General features: G+C 39.4%; 1 protein-coding gene across 1 annotated transcript in view; it reads right to left on the reverse strand.

The window, feature by feature from the left end:
* Positions 1-17,585, reverse strand: part of LOC133424882 (receptor tyrosine-protein kinase erbB-4-like) — a 382,181-nt gene that overhangs the window by 82,180 nt on the left and 282,416 nt on the right. Inside the window, exons 15-17 of the mRNA XM_061715451.1 lie at positions 13,823-13,977; positions 9,519-9,563; positions 4,519-4,651 (exon numbers count right to left, since the gene is read on the reverse strand). Coding sequence (XP_061571435.1) covers positions 4,519-4,651; positions 9,519-9,563; positions 13,823-13,977 — 333 coding nt within the window. The remainder of the gene's footprint in view (positions 1-4,518; positions 4,652-9,518; positions 9,564-13,822; positions 13,978-17,585) is intronic.

Here is a 17,585-nt window from a genome sequence, read left to right on the forward strand (position 1 = left end):
TTTTTTGTTTTTATTCCTTTGCTTTTGGCTGGTACTATAATTTCTGTTTTTGGATTGAAAACATTACTGGAATTAAAATTATTAGAACAGGAACAGGCTGTTTCGTTTTTGTTTTGTAAGAGAAGTCAAACATTTTTAAAGGAAAATGAGAGCAAAAAATCCAAAAGAAACCAAGTGTTTTCCCCGCTGGTCCTTTAGAATCGTTGTATTTCACCCCAACAACATGCTCGCTCCTTCATAACTCCTGATTGGATGAACACATCTGATACAGGAATAACATAAAAACTGAGCAGCAGTGCTGTGTTTTCTGCCAGATTCTGTTTTTCCAGCCTTCAACTGTCCAGTTTTGCTAAGCCTGTGCCCACCAAAGCCCCAGATTTCTGTTCTTGGCCGACAGGATTGGAACCAGTTTTACTTCTGCTGTTCTGGTCCATCTGCCTCCAGCTCATGCATCCCAAGATGCTTCTCTGCTCACAGTTGTGCGCTTGTCATGGCTAACCTAGTCTTTCTGTTAACTCAGACCAGTCTGCTCTTCTGTGACCTCGTTTGGTGATGATCATGGTCGGGATTTTCTCAGTTTCGTGATGTTTAAAAGACACAAACTATTTATTGTATGTGTGACCAATGGATAATTATATAGGTAAAGTTTCATGTCAGTTTCCCTGATTGTTCCAAAACTGTTTCTAATGAACCCGTTGTATCAACTTTCATTTGGTTGAATCGAACATTATGTGGCCTGCCAAGCCTTAATGTGCGGCTGCAGCTAATGGTTATATGAAAATGTAGCCAAAATAATTCATAAAACGATTCCTAATAGCTACTTTATCTTCATTCAAGATGGCAGCTTACACATATGGAATTTATATATGCAAGTTCAGTTGGCCTTTAAAGGAGAGTAATTACAGCCCCCCCACACCCCCACTTATTCCGATATGTCTGTGTGTAAACACATAATTAAAAAAGTATTTTGATTGCAACCAAACCAATCCACGACATGGCTACTAAAAACGGCTCTTTACACAATGGAATTATGGTGGTACTAAGGATTACCCTCTGACATCTTCTTTCTCTTTTTTGTTAAATGAACAATGTTATGGTTAGATATGGTTGTTCTTCTGATGTCTGTCTTTCCTAGCAGCACAACCCACTACAATAAGATCAATTTCAATATGATTGTGTACACAAAAAAGCATGGATTAAAGATTGGGGCACTAACTTGCTCTGGTGTGACTGACGGGAGCTGTCCAAGTGCTGAAATGGTTCTAGTGAAGGAGAGGAGAGCATGTTTGCAGCACAGGAGCTGTCCACAGCCCGCGGTGCTGAAACACTCCCATGCTCAGTTTCTGCATAAAGGAGCTAAAGAGGAGGATCTCACGGTGAGGAGGAGGGTGACTCCAAGCACATTAGTCCTGCTACATCAGATGGGGGTCAAAGTTTAAGAACTGCAGCAGTTGAGATGGCTCTGCTGTTTGTATCTCGATGAAAACACATTTGTCTTCACTGAATTTCTTTAATGGCAGTCCATAATCACACGCATTTTTTTAATGCTAATAGTTTTTTTTGGGAAGTTGAGAAAAGAGAAGAAGGAGTTGGAAGTACAAGACTCCCAGACAAGACTGGGAGGCAGTAAAGTGTGGAGTGTAAAAAATGAGATAAAGTGCACAGAAAAATAAAAGTAAAGCAAAGAAAAAAACAAAAAAAGACCAGGCAAAGTGTTTCGCAAGTTAACAAAACAGCTGCCCCGTGCGTCCTTGACATATAAATGATGGTGAGTGCTAGGATTTCATTTTGACAGCATACAGGCAAAGCATCTCTTCCCCTTCTGACTCATGAGGTGAGCTCTCTGTTTAAAGAGCTATGGCAGATAAAGAGAGAGAGGGGGAGTCCCTGAGCTTTCACTGTCCCCAAATCCCTCATCCAGACAAGGATGATCTCCATTCACAGACACAGAGTTGGCTCTATTACACTTATGAATAGAGAATCCACATCGCCAGCCATCCAAGGCCTACTGTGTAGTTTCATCAGCCTGAAAGAGCCTCGGGAAAGAGTGAAACAGGCTGCAGAAACTGCATATTGTTTGGTATTCTGGGTATGTGTGAAAGGAGGATACACTAAGTATGCATGCAGTATAATAATTCACTGACCCCCCCAAAGAAAAATCCCCCTAAAATGAACATGAAATACCACATTTTGGGCTGAAAGCCTTAACCTCTTTCTAATGAAAGATGAAATTGAGACCGTTCAGGACATTTTTAGTCATATTAAGCATGATACAATATACACCTTTAGTGCACAGAACGAAGAGGAAAAAGCACAGCTTTAAGCCTATAGAGACCATCTCCACTAAAACACAATAGATTCCAATGTTGTAAGGGCAACAAACCACCAGCAGCTGGTGGTTTGAACAGCAAACCCACTTTCAATTTGGGCTCACATTCGATGCTTATCATAAATCCTTTCATAATAATTACTATTATTAACTCAAACTACAAATCAATTTATCCCACAAGTATTTTTCTCTTCAACTATTTTGATTTCCACTTCCCTCTGGGAACAAACGGATGAAAAGAGGCAAAGAAAAGTAAGTGCATGACAAAACAATATTCCTTCCACTCATATGTTCCCATAGATGTGTCTACTCACTGTAGCTGTCCAGTTCCAGAAGGATTGTCAACAATGTGTCATTCGGAAGGGTTTTTGGAGCAACGCTCTGTGCCCAAATGTTACCATGTCGTTGTTATGATTTACTCCTTTAAATAAGATTTATTATTTTCAAGCAGAAATGTTATAAATAAATGAAGTTAGGAACGGGTTTAAAGCCTCTTTCGGATGGGAAGACAAAAAGAGATTATTTATTAAATGTCCTGCAGGCACAAATCATAAAACGTAATATTCAGGCAGATGATCCACATCTTTATTCTTTCCAACTCAGCTAATGCTCCAAATGACCTACAAAGACAGATTGATCGGGTATGGTGGCATGCCAGGACTTTACTAATGTGTGTTCATTTCTGCTGTTGCGGTGGATTAAAGAGATCTACCACAGGTGTTTAATATCTGATTAAACCTAATTACTTTAGGAGTTCTGGGAGACTGCAGAAATTGACAAGGCAGCCCATGTTCTGCTGTTTCAAACTAAAGGAAAGAAGAAGGAAAAATGTATTCAAAGAAGATGCTAAAGGAGCAAAGAGGATCCCCCCTCCAGATCTTTCCCAGCCCCTCCTTCTCTGTGACAGTACATTAGCAAATCTGCTCCCCCCAGGTCAAGCTGCTGTCGGAACAGGGTCTGGCTGATGAAGATGGATGTGCGCGGTCGGGACGAGGCAGAAACTGCCTGTGGTCGCCCTCCTCCTGTCTCCGGCCTGACAGCTGTCTATTACACTGCAGCCTCTACCTGTAAATTACACTAATGCAGAATGACAAGCAGCCCGCCCCGCTCCTGAAGGCAAGGCCGCTCAGCGGGCTTGCATTGACGACACACATGCTGCAGCACAACCAGGAAGGAGGAGCGCCTTGATCACCGCGCAAAAGTGATCAACCAGAACTTGAGCGCGTGCGCGTTCACCCTGCGCTCACCTGCAGCTCAATGTTTGAGTCTCTCCTCTGAATACAAACGCTGATCTGCCGTCTAATGCTTCCAAGAAATGAACCTTCTTCAAGGCCAGATCGATGGGCGTTGGCGGCCGTGCATAATTTGAAAACCTCCTGCGCGCAGCGTGACTTGGTTAAGCACCTAGTCAAGGTTTAAGGTTTCAAGGTTTGCTTATCACTCAGGTTCAGTTCATCTGAGAGAAGAACGCTGGGTCTTTGAGGTAAATGGTCTCAGACTCCAGCATCACGTCAAAAATGTGGAAAATCTAAACAAAAAAAATAAAAAGTTCAGCTTTCTTTGTTTAATTTAATTAAGATGCCACTCAAAGAAGGCTATCATTTTTATCTCTAACTGTTGTAAAAGCAAACCAGGCCCTCTGTACAGAGCTCATACTTTCATCATACACATCCATTTTTCAGTTTTGGAGCTCTGCTGGAAAATATGTGCATGATAAAATAATTAATTTATTTTCCTTTTAATCTCCTAAAAGACCCTTAATGAAGAGCCAAATCTGCATAGACCGGTCCCATGGTTGATCAAAAATGGAAAGACTGTTCTTCATTTGTTGTTTTAAAATGTGCCACATTAGCCAACAGGCAGACTTTATTAAAATATGTATCATGTCAAATTTAAAAAGCCTGTGTTGTAAAAACCATTTCAGGAGATCTGGCTCTTTTTGTTTAAGATAAAGTTCCTTTTACACGTTGACAATGCTGATGTAGAGGCCCCCCAGGGGCCACTAGGGGGACCCAAACTAAAAGGTCCATATGCAGGAATTGCGTTGAAATAAAATGATGTCTTCATTTGTTGCCACTTTGAAGAACTTGTCTCGGATATGTGTCATGTTTTGTGATTTTGAAAAGGCTTTTCTTGTAAACTTTTTAGTTTACAATGTGAGTTTTCTGTCTGGACCAAAAGCCTCTTACCTCTGTCTCTAAGAAGCGCCGCAGGGCCCTCTTCTTCTTGATGCTTTTGCGTCGTACGTAAACAGCCACGCTGAGCGCCAGAATAACGATGATGAATAGACCACCAATGATGCCAGCTGCTATCAGCGGCGTCCTGGAAAGACAGAAGAAGAGAGGGGGAACAAAAACTGAATAATGAAATAACTAAAATGTAAGGTAGAAGACTGAGGGGAGAAATAACTCTGCTGCCAAAGGACAAGAAGCAACGCAGTGTCATTCTTGTCAATCTTAGAGATCCTGTCAGTTCATTTCATGTTGAGATGCAAAAGTTTGGGCACATTTTGCTCAAAGGGTGTCAATGGTTACAGTACATCCCGTTCAGCCATTTTTCAATTGACACTTTTACAATTTTAAACAAAAACAACAAAGGAAAAAGGACCCGATGCTTTGTTTACATGTAAATGCTTCCTGAATCAACAATGAGTCATTTTAGTTCTTGTTGGAGAGGCGGAGGGTGGGGGGGGGGTCTCCATTCATCTTCTGACAAAAAGCATCTCCTTGCTTTTCTTCACAGTATTTGCTGTTTTATTAAGACCTTTAGTACTTTCACAAGTCAAGATTTTTGAATAAAAGTTTTCTACCAATAAACATCCAGCATCATGCTGCATGAGACTCAATGACAACATATAAGTGCCTTATTTACGTATTTATTTAATTACACACAATGAATGTGATCAATGAACTGATCTAAAGTACTTTATGTTTTGGGGCGGGGCTTAGTTTGCATGTAATCATGTACAATGGCAGATCTAAAATGTTTCTAAATCATAGGCCACAGAAGGAGCCAAACATTTCCCTTTTTCTGGTGAGCTATAATTGTATTTAATCAGCCAGGCCCTTTTTAAAGATCTAGTGGTGTAGTGCAGGGTATACGGAGGGATACAGACCAGACAGCACTGGGTAAACCCACTCCTCAATCTCTGGATTCCATCATCTGATCTCTGCAAGCTTAACTGTCCAATCTTCTTCATCGGTTGGTGAGGGCATGGCCCAGCTTACACTGCCTCTAATTGGCTGGTACCTGTCTCCTCTTTAAGTTAGATAGGTTAGGGTTAGGCATGAAGACTGATGAGCCAATCAGAGGCAGACTAGGGCGGGTCATGCCTTCTGTTCATTTTGTTAGTTTCCTAACAAAACGACCCCCGATTGTGAAGTTCTCAGAGAACTTCATCTGACATGTTCTCTCTTCTCAGCAAACGCTCAGGAGCTTCTGTTCATGCCCCTCATCACAAATGTTTCATATTAAACATACTGCCTCTCTATGTCACCACCTCAACAATGCTATCCATTTATTGTACCCAAAGTTTAGTCCAGGGGTCGGCAACCCGCGGCTCCAGAGCCGCATACCGCTCTTAAGCGCCGCCCTAGTGGCTCCCTGGAGCTTTTTCAAAAATGTTTGACCTTTTTTTTCTTTTTTTCTTCTGTTTTTCACTTTTTTCCTTCTTTTTTCTTTTTTTCTTCTTTTTTCTTCTTTTTTTCCTTTTTTTCTCCCTTTTTCCTTACCTTTTTAATCTCGAAATTTTGACTTTTTTCTCGAAATTTTGACTTTTTTCTTGACATTTTGACTTTTTTCTCGAGATTGTACTTCAAAATTAATCTCGACATTTTTCAACTTTTTTCTCGACATTTCGACTTTTTTCTCAACATTTTGACTTTTTTCACGAAATTCTGACTATTTCCTCGACATTTCGACTTTTTTCTCGAGATTGTACTTCAAAATTATTCTCGACATTTTGACTTTTTTTCTTGACATTTTGACTTTTTTCTCGAGATTGTACTTCAAAATTATTCTCGACATTTTGACTTTTTTCTTGACATTTTGACTTTTTTTCTCGAGATTGTACTTCAACATTAATCTTGACATTTCGACTTTTTTCTCAAAATTTGGACTTTTTCTCTCGACATTTTGACTTTTTTTTCAACATTTCGACTTTTTTCATGAAATTTTGACTATTTCCTCAACATTTCGACTTTTTTCTCGAGATTGTACTTCAAAATTAATCTCGACATTTCGACTTTTTTCTCAAGATTGTACTTCAACATTAATCTTGACATTCCGACTTTTTTTTCTTCGAAATTTCGACTTTTTTCTTGACATTTCGACTTTTTTCTCGACATTTCAACTTTTTTCTCAAAGTACATAATGAAAAAAGTTAGTTATAACTAATATAAATACATACAGCATGTGTTGCCTTCATTCTAAGGCTTATACAATACTTTTCATATTTGTTTTTTGTGTTTTTGGTCCAATACGGCTCTTTCCACATTTTGGGTTGCCGACCCCTGGTCTAGTCCAAACCAGCAGCCATTCTGAAACCTTTTTTCTCAGATACCCTCATAATTTAGAGTGCACAAAACAAAAAAGCTGCTTCCAATTCTCTAGAAGAAAAGAAACAAGGCTTTAAACAGACTATTTTAGACCTGAATTAGACCTTTTTATACATTAATCCATGGCTTGCTTGCTCTTGCACCGATGCTCAAAATCATGTAACTTTCCTTTAATGAGACTTTCACTTATAGAAAAGGAATTCCAATAAATGAGCAATCAAAAGTGCCGATTCTTCACAAATTGCTTCCCTATCTCTGTGAGGGAAAATCTGCAGAATGAAAGCATAAAGGTTGGAAGTTAAAAGCGCTTTCGCTGCACTAATGACAGGACTAATGCGTTTGCCATTTAAATATCTCCCGTTCTTGTAGGTACCGCACTGCTAGCGTTTTATGTTACCACTTGTTCTCATCCTTCCCCTTGTTTCCACATGGCTGTGCTCCATTTTCACCCTCTTCCTTTGTCCCCCTATACGACTCAACAGCGTAACGTAAAATAACCCTGACTTTTGACATGATGCTTGAAGTTCAAAAGTTGCAGAAGCCATTAGCTGCTAATGGAAGACTCGTGTGCTACGGCGGAGCAAGGTGCTGCACTATTTGCCATATTGATCGTAAAAAACTGAAGGAAACGGACGCAGAGCTTGAAATTTACAAAGAGGCTGACAGTTGGACATAATGAGATATACGGGCATGTGGTGAATAGCAATGCCACAGTTTGGAGTGACTGGATTGAGGGGGGAAGAGGAAACCGGAAAACAAATACAGAAAGCGGAAGGAATGCGGAGTTAGAAGACATCAAAGCTGTTGAGACATCTCTCTTGATAAGGGGAAGGCCTCTGTTAATTAGGAGGAATGGCTTTACAGCAGAAGAAGCGGTGCAAGGTCAACCAGGCGAGGCAGGGGGTAAATGCCACCGCAGGATTACAGGGACAAGGGTCTTAGCAGGAGACTCCCAGCGGAAAGAGAAAGGCCCTCAATTTCCGTTTCCTCTGTTTAAGAGCGACTTAAGGCCTCTGTTGTACGGATTTAGTGGGTTTGTTAATGTCTAATGAGTCTCCGGCTCTTGAATTTGCTCTAATTGAAAAGATCTTGTCTTTTATGGGTATTTTAATTGAGCTTTTGTTGATGTCTTCGGGCTATTTGGATTGTGTGGCTGTTTACGTGTGCATATGTATAATGGAGCAGGCCCCAGCTTGACAACTCATTATGACTCCTTAAGTCTTCTGAACGCTGACCATGAAAAACGCAATGAGTTATGTTGATATGTTTTTGTTGTTGATGAATTCAAGGCTTTCAAACATTTCATGCATATTAATTCAATGTCCATATACTGGAGGAAAAGAAAAGAATCAAGCCATGACTTGAGTCTGCTCAACATATAGCTGTCGTTTAAGAATTCTGGTGCTGATAGTCATCTCACTTATGATGTGCCTGCGTTATACTATAAACAAGTAATAGGATTTCTTCCTGCTTGCTACACAACTAAACTTGAACTTGAATTAAATTTAATTTAAAAGCCGGCGATGCTGGCGACTCTTTTAGCGCGTGAGGCAACAGCTACTCATTGTCTTGATGGGTTATCTCACATTTTGAGAAACCTAACTCAGAGTTTTAGATGCTAGCTCAATAGCTTGAGATATTAACTCACTATTTTATGATACCATCTCATTACTTTGAGATACTCTTTATTTTGAGATGATGGGAAGTCAATACTTTATATGCTTGCTCACTATTTTGAAATGCTAACTATATTTTGATATAGTTAATAAGTTTTAGTGATACTAACTGGGGATTTTCATGTACTACCTCAAAGATTAAAGAGTAAACCCATTTTTCATCATTTTATTTTGAGATTATTAGCTTTTTTTAAAGTAATGCATGTTTTTGAGATACTAATTCACTGTTTTATTATGGCATCTCAAAATTTTAAGATAATGACTTCCAATTTTCCGATGCTAAGTTAAAGTTAAGTTCAGCTAAACTAAACATAAAAACATTTTAAGATGCCTTAAGTTATTAAGTTATTTTTAAAGTTGCTAACTTGTGATTTTCAGATATAAACTAATTGATTTGAAATATTAACCGATTATTTTATAGTTACTTGATGTAGCAATACCACCAATAACCACATGGGGCGAATCAATCTGTTGTGTTTACAAAGGATTTAATAGAGTTAAAAACACTAAAATATTAATTTTGAGACAGTGTCTGATTTTGAGCAATTAGTCATTACATTGAGATAGTAGGTTAATATATTGAGGAATAAACCCATTTAAAGATAGTATTTAAAAAATAAGGACAATTTATCTTTATCCTTTATGAAAGTTGCTCATTTCAAGCCTGTCAAGGCGCTGAGGGATCAGCCAGCCCCCGGAAGAACTGAGTGCCATGCAAGGGTTAAAGTTGCATTTAGGAAACGGGCGACTTCAGTGGTTTACAGTATTTGTCCACATCAGATCCCAGTGTGACCACACTACATTTAGTGCATGAGCAACAATTTGATCTGTAATTTACAAGCTACAACGCTCTTATAATTGAAAAAATGTGACTGTACAGGAGCTCTAACAAGTAATGGCAGGATGTGATGGCGGCCTCCTAGTGCCACATTACAAATGTACCTGGAGATCCCTTACCTGTCCATCATCCCAACACAATCTTGGAGTCTTGGCCCGACGCACCTGCAGGGCAGAGAAACCAGAGAGATAATCCATTAAATAAGGGACAGGTTATGAACAAAACTCATGTTGTCTTTCTTCCACGTCAATCAGCTGTCTGTTGCTCGGGACCTGCAAAGAAATGGAGCACGCCTGACCACTTGTCAACTTGACAAGTGGTGGCTGGAGGACATTATTCTAGTCTCATGCAGCGCTTGAAGGACCTGGTGGACTGAGAAAACGCTCAGTCCACTGAAAACGCTCTTGCTGCATTCAGTTCATGTTTCAATAAAACATTATATCCATTTTTTTTAGAAATATAATATTGGGTGGTGGGGGTTGGCACAATGTCTTTATTTGAGTTTCCAATTTGTAGAAAAACAAGACAAAAGTTGAGATAACAGAGTGAGATGTTGTGTCCTCAGTGCAGACGCTGTGCCAGTTCGGAGTAGGTGGTACAGAGATTAATTTGTTCTGGTTGTGACAAGGTTTACTACTGAGCCTTCCTGAGGTGTTATCAAGACATGCATTCAAAGGCTGATTTATTTAGCTGCTTTTTACAAAGTCTGTTATTCAATTCAATGTAGCGGGAGGACCGGTATCTATCTGTTTACAAGACACACGCTAACAAAATTAACTTTCATGACACCCATAAAGCTCTGAATCAAAGTTTCATATCAACATGTTTAATGAATACTCATACATGATGAATGTTTCCCCTCAGCTCCTTGGAGTCTCAGGGTTACTGTTTTTAGATTCTCCACTTTTAAATTGCTGGCTCAAAGCAACAGGTTATACGCAGCTTCAGGGGTAAAATAATTTATAATAAAAATCACTTGTCCACTGAAGTAGATGAAGCAGCGCCTCAGAAACATAAGTGACAAACAGAAACACACTTGACACAATCCCAGAAACATGTTAAAGTGCAGTTCCTCGACTGGCCACTAGAGGGCAACTCAAAGAGTGAGCTTATGTCAGGCAAATAGGAATTTTTTGAACTGATTCAAATTAACAGAACATCATCAACTCATCATCAAGGTTTGCACAATCCTGTTAATGATACAGCCATTCACATCACGACGTGTTGAAGCAGGGAAACATCTAAAATGTGCAGGACAGCGCCGCCGAAGACGGGAAATGGACAGCCCTGCTTTACTGTGGTAAGAAACTAGACACATGGATTCATTCACATGCTGCCTTGTCCTTAATCAGCACCTCTCTTTCACCCGTTTTAGTTCTTCGTGTTGGATGTTTCCTGATTACTAGTCTACTTCAGCATAATGCACATCTGCAACTGATTACTGCTGCTTAGCATAGAAACTCCACTCCCCCTCCGCCCAGAGCCACGCTAGCACTCTCGCCTCTACATTTGGATGTTATTCCTAGTGCTTCTATCTTTGTATTTCAAGCCTGCTTGTTATATAGTTTCTGTCTTCTGCTGAAACCCCGTCTGACCTGGTTGCTAACGTTAATCTGATTACTGAGGTCTCTGGATTTGTTTGGACTGATTGCCTTTGAACTGACCTCCTTTTACAAAACACCTGGATTAACTGTTTTGTGAATTGAGCTGTAAGTCCACAGAGAATAGTGACCTTTAAGCAAAGCGAGAGGTATACGCATATATATATATATATATATATATATATATATATATATATATATATATATATATATATATATATATATATATATGACAACCAGACATGACAACCAGACATTTCCACCACAATTTAACCCCTGAATTCAAGTTTTGGCCATTAACCCACTTTAAGGGTATGAATTTAAATGTGACCTCAGAAAACAAACAATATATTATGAAATGCACACTGAACTTGAACTAAGGAGCTTCCTAATACCCATAGTAAAGTTTTTCAACTCTAAATTCCTAATGTATACACTTATCGGGATGCACAATGCCCTAACAATATTGAGGTTTTACTGAAGTCTTAATAATTACCCAACTGACTGATTAAACTGACAGTTTTAGTTCAAGTTAGAAGCTTTTGTTTTTCTTTTCCCCGAAAAATACTAAAAACCCACCATCCAGGAGCTGACCAACACATAATTGTAGATTCCAAAAGTACTAAATAGCCAGCAAAAAAAAAAGAAAAAGTGGTGGTTAATAAAATATCCAAAAGTACAAATAGCAACAGATATTTCTCTTGGGACGTGGTGGACATCAAAGCAGAGGAAAAACCAAAGCGCACGTTGAGTTTACATTGATCAAGTAGCCATCGGCAAATCCTACAAATGAATGTTAATGCCGCAAAGCTGCTGGATTTGAAAATAAGCAACTGTATGCCGAGTTAATCACATATTTAAGTGTTTCCTTCAGAGTCTTACGCCTTAATGTGAAAAATATCTTCAAATCCTCATCAATTATGATAAAATAAGCCTTTAACTATGCTTACGATTCAGACTTCCATCAGTGATTCTGTCTTTTTAGCAAATCAAGAATTACATGCATGTTTTTCCTTATTATTCCACAGTCATAAACCACTGGAGAATAGTGCTGTGAACAAATCTATCAGTATGAAAAGAGCGTTGTGTGTGCAGGAAGCGATTAGGTTGCCCTTTTTCGCCGCTCATTAGTTCTAGATGCTTTTGTGTAGGTCGTGTGAGTAAATGTAGACCCTATTACCGCACATAACGGAGGAATTTACATAGAAAATTAAGAAATCATGCTGACTGGAGAGTTAAATTGATGACATCTGTGTATTCCCCAGGGTTGCCTTGCTGTCTGTTAAATGGAGCACCAAACATGATAGCACTAATAAACGATAGCACATTTAAACAACCAAACATCTGCATACAATACAAAGAAAAAAAAAGACCAATGAGGACTACTTTCTTTCAGAATAGTAAGCTCTTTCAGTCCAATAACATGGGGGATATTCTTCCTGTCAAAGCACTTCAGATGTTTCATGAGAGTAAACATCAACTTTTGATTTGTGCATTATCTAACTTTGGCTTTTAGCATCTCCTACTCAGGATCTGTCTTGTTTTTAGCAGCTTCTAGTAGCATAGAAGGATTATTTTAAAGAGCTTCAAATTGATGAAACTCAAACCAAGAGAGCCTTTGTAGTTAATCTGAACAATTTCCCTCAAGGTAGTCATAAGATATTGCATTCATGAAGAAGTTAAGGGCGCTCATATGAGTTTCTGACGACGGCTGAACCTCCACAAAAAAAGGTTCAGCCAATTTGTCAACCTCTTTTTTTTTTCCTCTCTCTTTTTGAATGCCGGCAAATAACAAAATTGGCCAGTCCAAACTGCCAGGGGCTAAAATCTGGAGTTATGGTTGGAAAAACAAAAATACTGAATGTACAATAATCAAAGCTAGAACCAGAACAGAGTATTACAAAATGATCCAGTTTGGGCTGCAAAGCATCTCTCTCTAATGTTGACTGAAAACACGATCCGTAAAGGAGTACTCACTGTGAAAATATTCTACACTAGTGGAAAGCTAAAGTTCACAAAAGAAGCAAAGGAGGAATGAGTCAAGGGAATATTCTGTTCTCCATATAAACAGTTCATTTGAGGAACCAAACCTGCTTGATTAAGGTTAGGATAAGATATGGTGACGATTTGGCCTCAATTTACCCTTTCCATGATGTTCTCCCTGAATGTGTACAATTGCAGTGGTGGTGCTAAAAAGACGCTAAATGGCGGCTGCATCATCACAAAAGTCCTATGTTGCTATTTAGACCAACATTCACTCAGTAAGTCACTCAGCGCTGTTCTGCAGGAACATCACAGCTCTGCGAACAGATGCTGTGTGGAGCATCACGCAGGCTTTAAAGCCTCATTCTAGTGTCGCCACAACAAATCAACTTCTTTGCTTCATTAGCAACAGCGTGCAGTGAGAAATCTGTCCTCTTGGTGAATTAACACCTTATAATGAGAGGAATTTGGCCCGTCTGTTGGATTCGGTTATTGTTCACAGAAAACCTTCCACTTTTGAAACCGTTGTCCCTTTTATCTAGAGCCGGCAGTTCCTCTCTGCTTTGTAACGCTCCCAGCAGACACTGTCCCTGGCTTCATATCTCCTCTCTGCTCACAGTTTGACAGCACCTGTCTCTTCATTCATGGTTGATCTGTTTTGCACCTTTTAGAGTCAAGCTACAGCTTCAACAGCCTCCAGCTACAGGCTAAGAAATTGTCGCAGTGCTTTTCTCCTCAGGAGGGAGGCTGCAGAGTACAATGTCTTCATGATGTACCAGTAAAAAGTTTCAGGAATCCCATCGTGTGCTTATGATCCTTATGCACCGCAACTCTCTTACCCTTGGGTACAGTTGACATGACAGGGATGACATTCGTTGTTGGCCTTGGCGTATTTGAAGATGAAACTGTTGGCGCCCTGCAACCCGTCGGGGCATTTCTCCACGCAGTTGGGCCCATCTTTGAAGTGGAGGCATTTCACACACTGGTCTGGGCCCTAAAAGGAGAGCAGAAGAAGAAAAATGAGGCCGGATGTCAGAAAGAGATAGTGGACGAAGGGAGAAAAGTGAGCAAAGAGGCAGAAAGGATGAGTGGGATAAATGAAGAGAACATAGTGGGAGAAAAGTTAAAAAGAGAAATGGTTATGGAAATTGGAGTGGGATAAAGCGAAGGGAAATAGTGGAGATCAAAAACAGGAAAAAAAGAAAAAAGTGTCATCACATTGAACAGAACTAAATCAAATTCAAACCTGGCAAATCATGGCGTTTCGCTCACTTCCTATCACAGTTAATTTAGCCAGGACCCACACGGATCCCATTCAGTCATTTTAAATGTGTTGAGCAAAATTGCCAAGAGTGTATTCAGCTGCACCCCCTGTTAAAACTGCCAAAATGCATAACAAATCAGGTCATGTCAAAGCGCTGCACGGTGAATGTGATGGAGGAGATGACAAGCTGTAACTGAGCAAAAGCTCAGCTGCAGCAGGAACATAAATAAGTAAGATGCGCTGTGGAGTGTGAGCAGGGGGATGAAAGCGAGAAAAACTGACTGTGCTCTTGCGCATTGACACATCTCTGAAGCAATGAACGTGTTGACAAAAGAGCAAAATTACGATTCTGCAAAGCGTGTTTCCGTGAGCTCGCGCTGGTGTTGGGAGGAAGTCGTATTGTGAGCGCTGGGAGTTTTCGGCATCGTGCTCGGTTACTAATGACGACCACACTGACCTGACGGACAGGCTTCGCGGTCTGACACATTCAGCCACACGCCATCAATAAACATTATTCTTAGTTGACGTGTTTGTGTGAGTGCACGTGTGTGTGTGTGTGTGTGTGTGTGTGTGTGTGTGTGTGTGTGTGAGAGTGCAGCTGCATACAGATGTCTGAATGCATTCAAGTATGTCTGTGTATGCTGTATGCATGTGTATCGGTGCGATTGTGGATGATTGACTCCGCTGTTATTTACTACTCAGCCCTGACTAGCATCTCAACATCAGAGGCCTGTGTGCATCATCGAGGAGTTGTTCTGTTTTCATCTCTTATCCTCTCTCCGAGGGGATGGCCGGGAAAGGTTAGTCAAACAAGGGGGAAAAAAAGAAAATGATTCCACTGCAATTTAGGACTAGAATTTAAAGCCATCATATGTGGGATTTGCACTTTAAAATATGTGAGTCAACCATATTTTTGATGTTATTTTAAAAACACACGTCTGCTCTGTTGACAAAAGATGCCCTAAAAATACCACCCTGACCAGTGGGGATGGCCCAGAGATCATTGTAATACCACTTTGTCCCACTAGAGGTGATATAAATCATTGTAGAGTGAAAGACGAAGTGATGCTGGCTGAGGGAGTATTTTACAAGTGAATAATGGTTATATATTTTTTTTACCTCACAAGTGGGCAGTCAGAACTGAGAATGACCACATTTGAGTAAAAACGTTGTAAAAATGAACGTCATAAAACTTCAGATTAGCTGTTGTCTCGACTGGTATCGTAAGAATTAACACATAAAGCAAAACCAAACAATGCAGCAGCACATCCACGGATAAAAACTAAACAGTACAATCTGATTGGATCAATGAATGTTTACTTTGTCATTTTGATTTGTTTTCTTTGACTTTCTGAGATGGAATTCCAACGTTAGTTGGGGTTCCAGTCACAACTTTTATAACAATGTTCGTTTTATCACAACATGTTATTTTGGTTAGTTTTAGTCAAAAACAAACCCAAAAACACCAAAGGAAATGTTGCCCATTTGGTAACAATTTGTTGGCTCTGGACTTTTGCAGCCTTTGATTCACCTTGTTGTTGAATTGTGCTTTGCCATGGCAACACAAGAGCAACATGAGAAGGAGAGAGGGAAATGGTTGCACATCTTCGTCACACACTGACCAGCGGGGCGTTTTCAATGTTCTTCGTCTCAGGAGTGAAATGAGGCAGAAATGAGATGAGCGTTTGGAAGATGCAACAACACCACCATATCCCACGCCGGTGTTTGGTTTGTGGGAATATTCAAAGGAGACCAGCAGTGCTTAAAAAATGGTGGTTTTTTGCAAAGATTAGATCTGAGCTTCTTGTGAAAAAAGTCAAGGTTCACTGAGTGGTTTCCCGTTCAGTATCTTTTGGACAGGAAGCAACAGAAATTACCCTTTGTGATTAAATAACTTGAGTGATAAATGTGATGACAAAATGACTGTGAGTGTTTTAATATAGAATGAAAAATGAAATGAAAAATGAGCTGTGATTATCAGAACAACAGTGATATTTAGCACAATTTTTCAATTCCCCTGTGGTTTTCCTTACTAATATTTGAAAGCTCATTTCTATTTTCTTATATATTTTTGTGTTACTTTCCCCCTGAGGCGTCTTTGTTGAAATGATAAAAGGCAACTTTATGCTGTGAATGATGAACTTTTTTTTTTCATTTCACTTCCACTTTTAATGCTCCATTTCTTTATTCACTTGCATTTCTATCACCTCTATTTTTGTCTTTTTTTTTCTTTTTTAATTTTCACTTCTTTATAATATTCCACAACACTAATGTCCTGTTTTTACACTTTTTCTGTGAGGAGGTTCGAGTGGTTTGAAGTGATGCATTTAGTAAAGTTTGGAGTTTTGTTTGTTTAACAAAAAAAAAAAAAAAATGAAATGAGGGGAAATGGTACAAATCTACAAATTTATCTAGAGGTTTAGATCAAACCAAAAGGAACAGGCGTTTTTTTGAGCATTCGCTGATGTCTTTTGGGAAGAAATACTTACTTTACTGGATAATCGGAACTTCTGCATTGAAATACACGACTTGATTCAATTAAAATGTTTTCTCCCTCTCGATTGTCCATCTGCATTTTATTGTATTCTAATATGCCTAATACTGATTTCATTATTTTGTGGGACTTTTTACTTTATTTTGAGAGAGCATTAGCAAATCAACTGATTTATTTTGTCCACTCTCTATCACTTAAAGCAGCAGAAAGGAAAGTTGAAGCTCCCTCTATAGGACTGGAGGATGAATCGCCTTTTCAGCAGTGTCCAAGTTTGACTCTTGTTTTCTCTTCTGTCTTTTCCTTCTTGAGTTTTATCATTGCCTCTTCTTCCTTGATGATGTGTGTCTTAAATCGATACACAGTTGACTTCAAGGCAACCGCGACTGGAGTCCCAGTTATTCTGGCTGAGATGGGCGACCGCAAGAGAAAGTTGATACTTCCTACAAATAATCAAATATTGCTTCTAGTATAATTGAAACTGATATTTTAACATACAAAAACCCTTATCAGTGTCACTTCAAGTGTTTATAAAAAGAAGACAGCTAACAGGCAAATTAGAGCCCTCTAAAACAACTCAAACTTTAAAAGATTACTGTGTAGTTTAGTCAAATACTATGTCATGGATATTTTTAAACCACGTTGCTTTTGCAGGAGGCCATAATCTGCCTTGATGTGTAGCAACACAAACAATCTTCGGTTGATGAAATGAGAGAAGCCAATAACGAATGCAGATCCACCGTTCTTCTCCAAACTGGTCGACCTCCGGTTTGATTTTCCCTCATTGTTCTTTCATGAATAATAATAACGCAGCTGCAGCCTTTCAATTCTTTCTCTTCTTTGTTTT

Source organism: Cololabis saira, chromosome 24, assembly GCF_033807715.1.
Source record: "Cololabis saira isolate AMF1-May2022 chromosome 24, fColSai1.1, whole genome shotgun sequence".
Classification (NCBI taxonomy): Eukaryota; Metazoa; Chordata; class Actinopteri; order Beloniformes; family Belonidae; genus Cololabis; species Cololabis saira.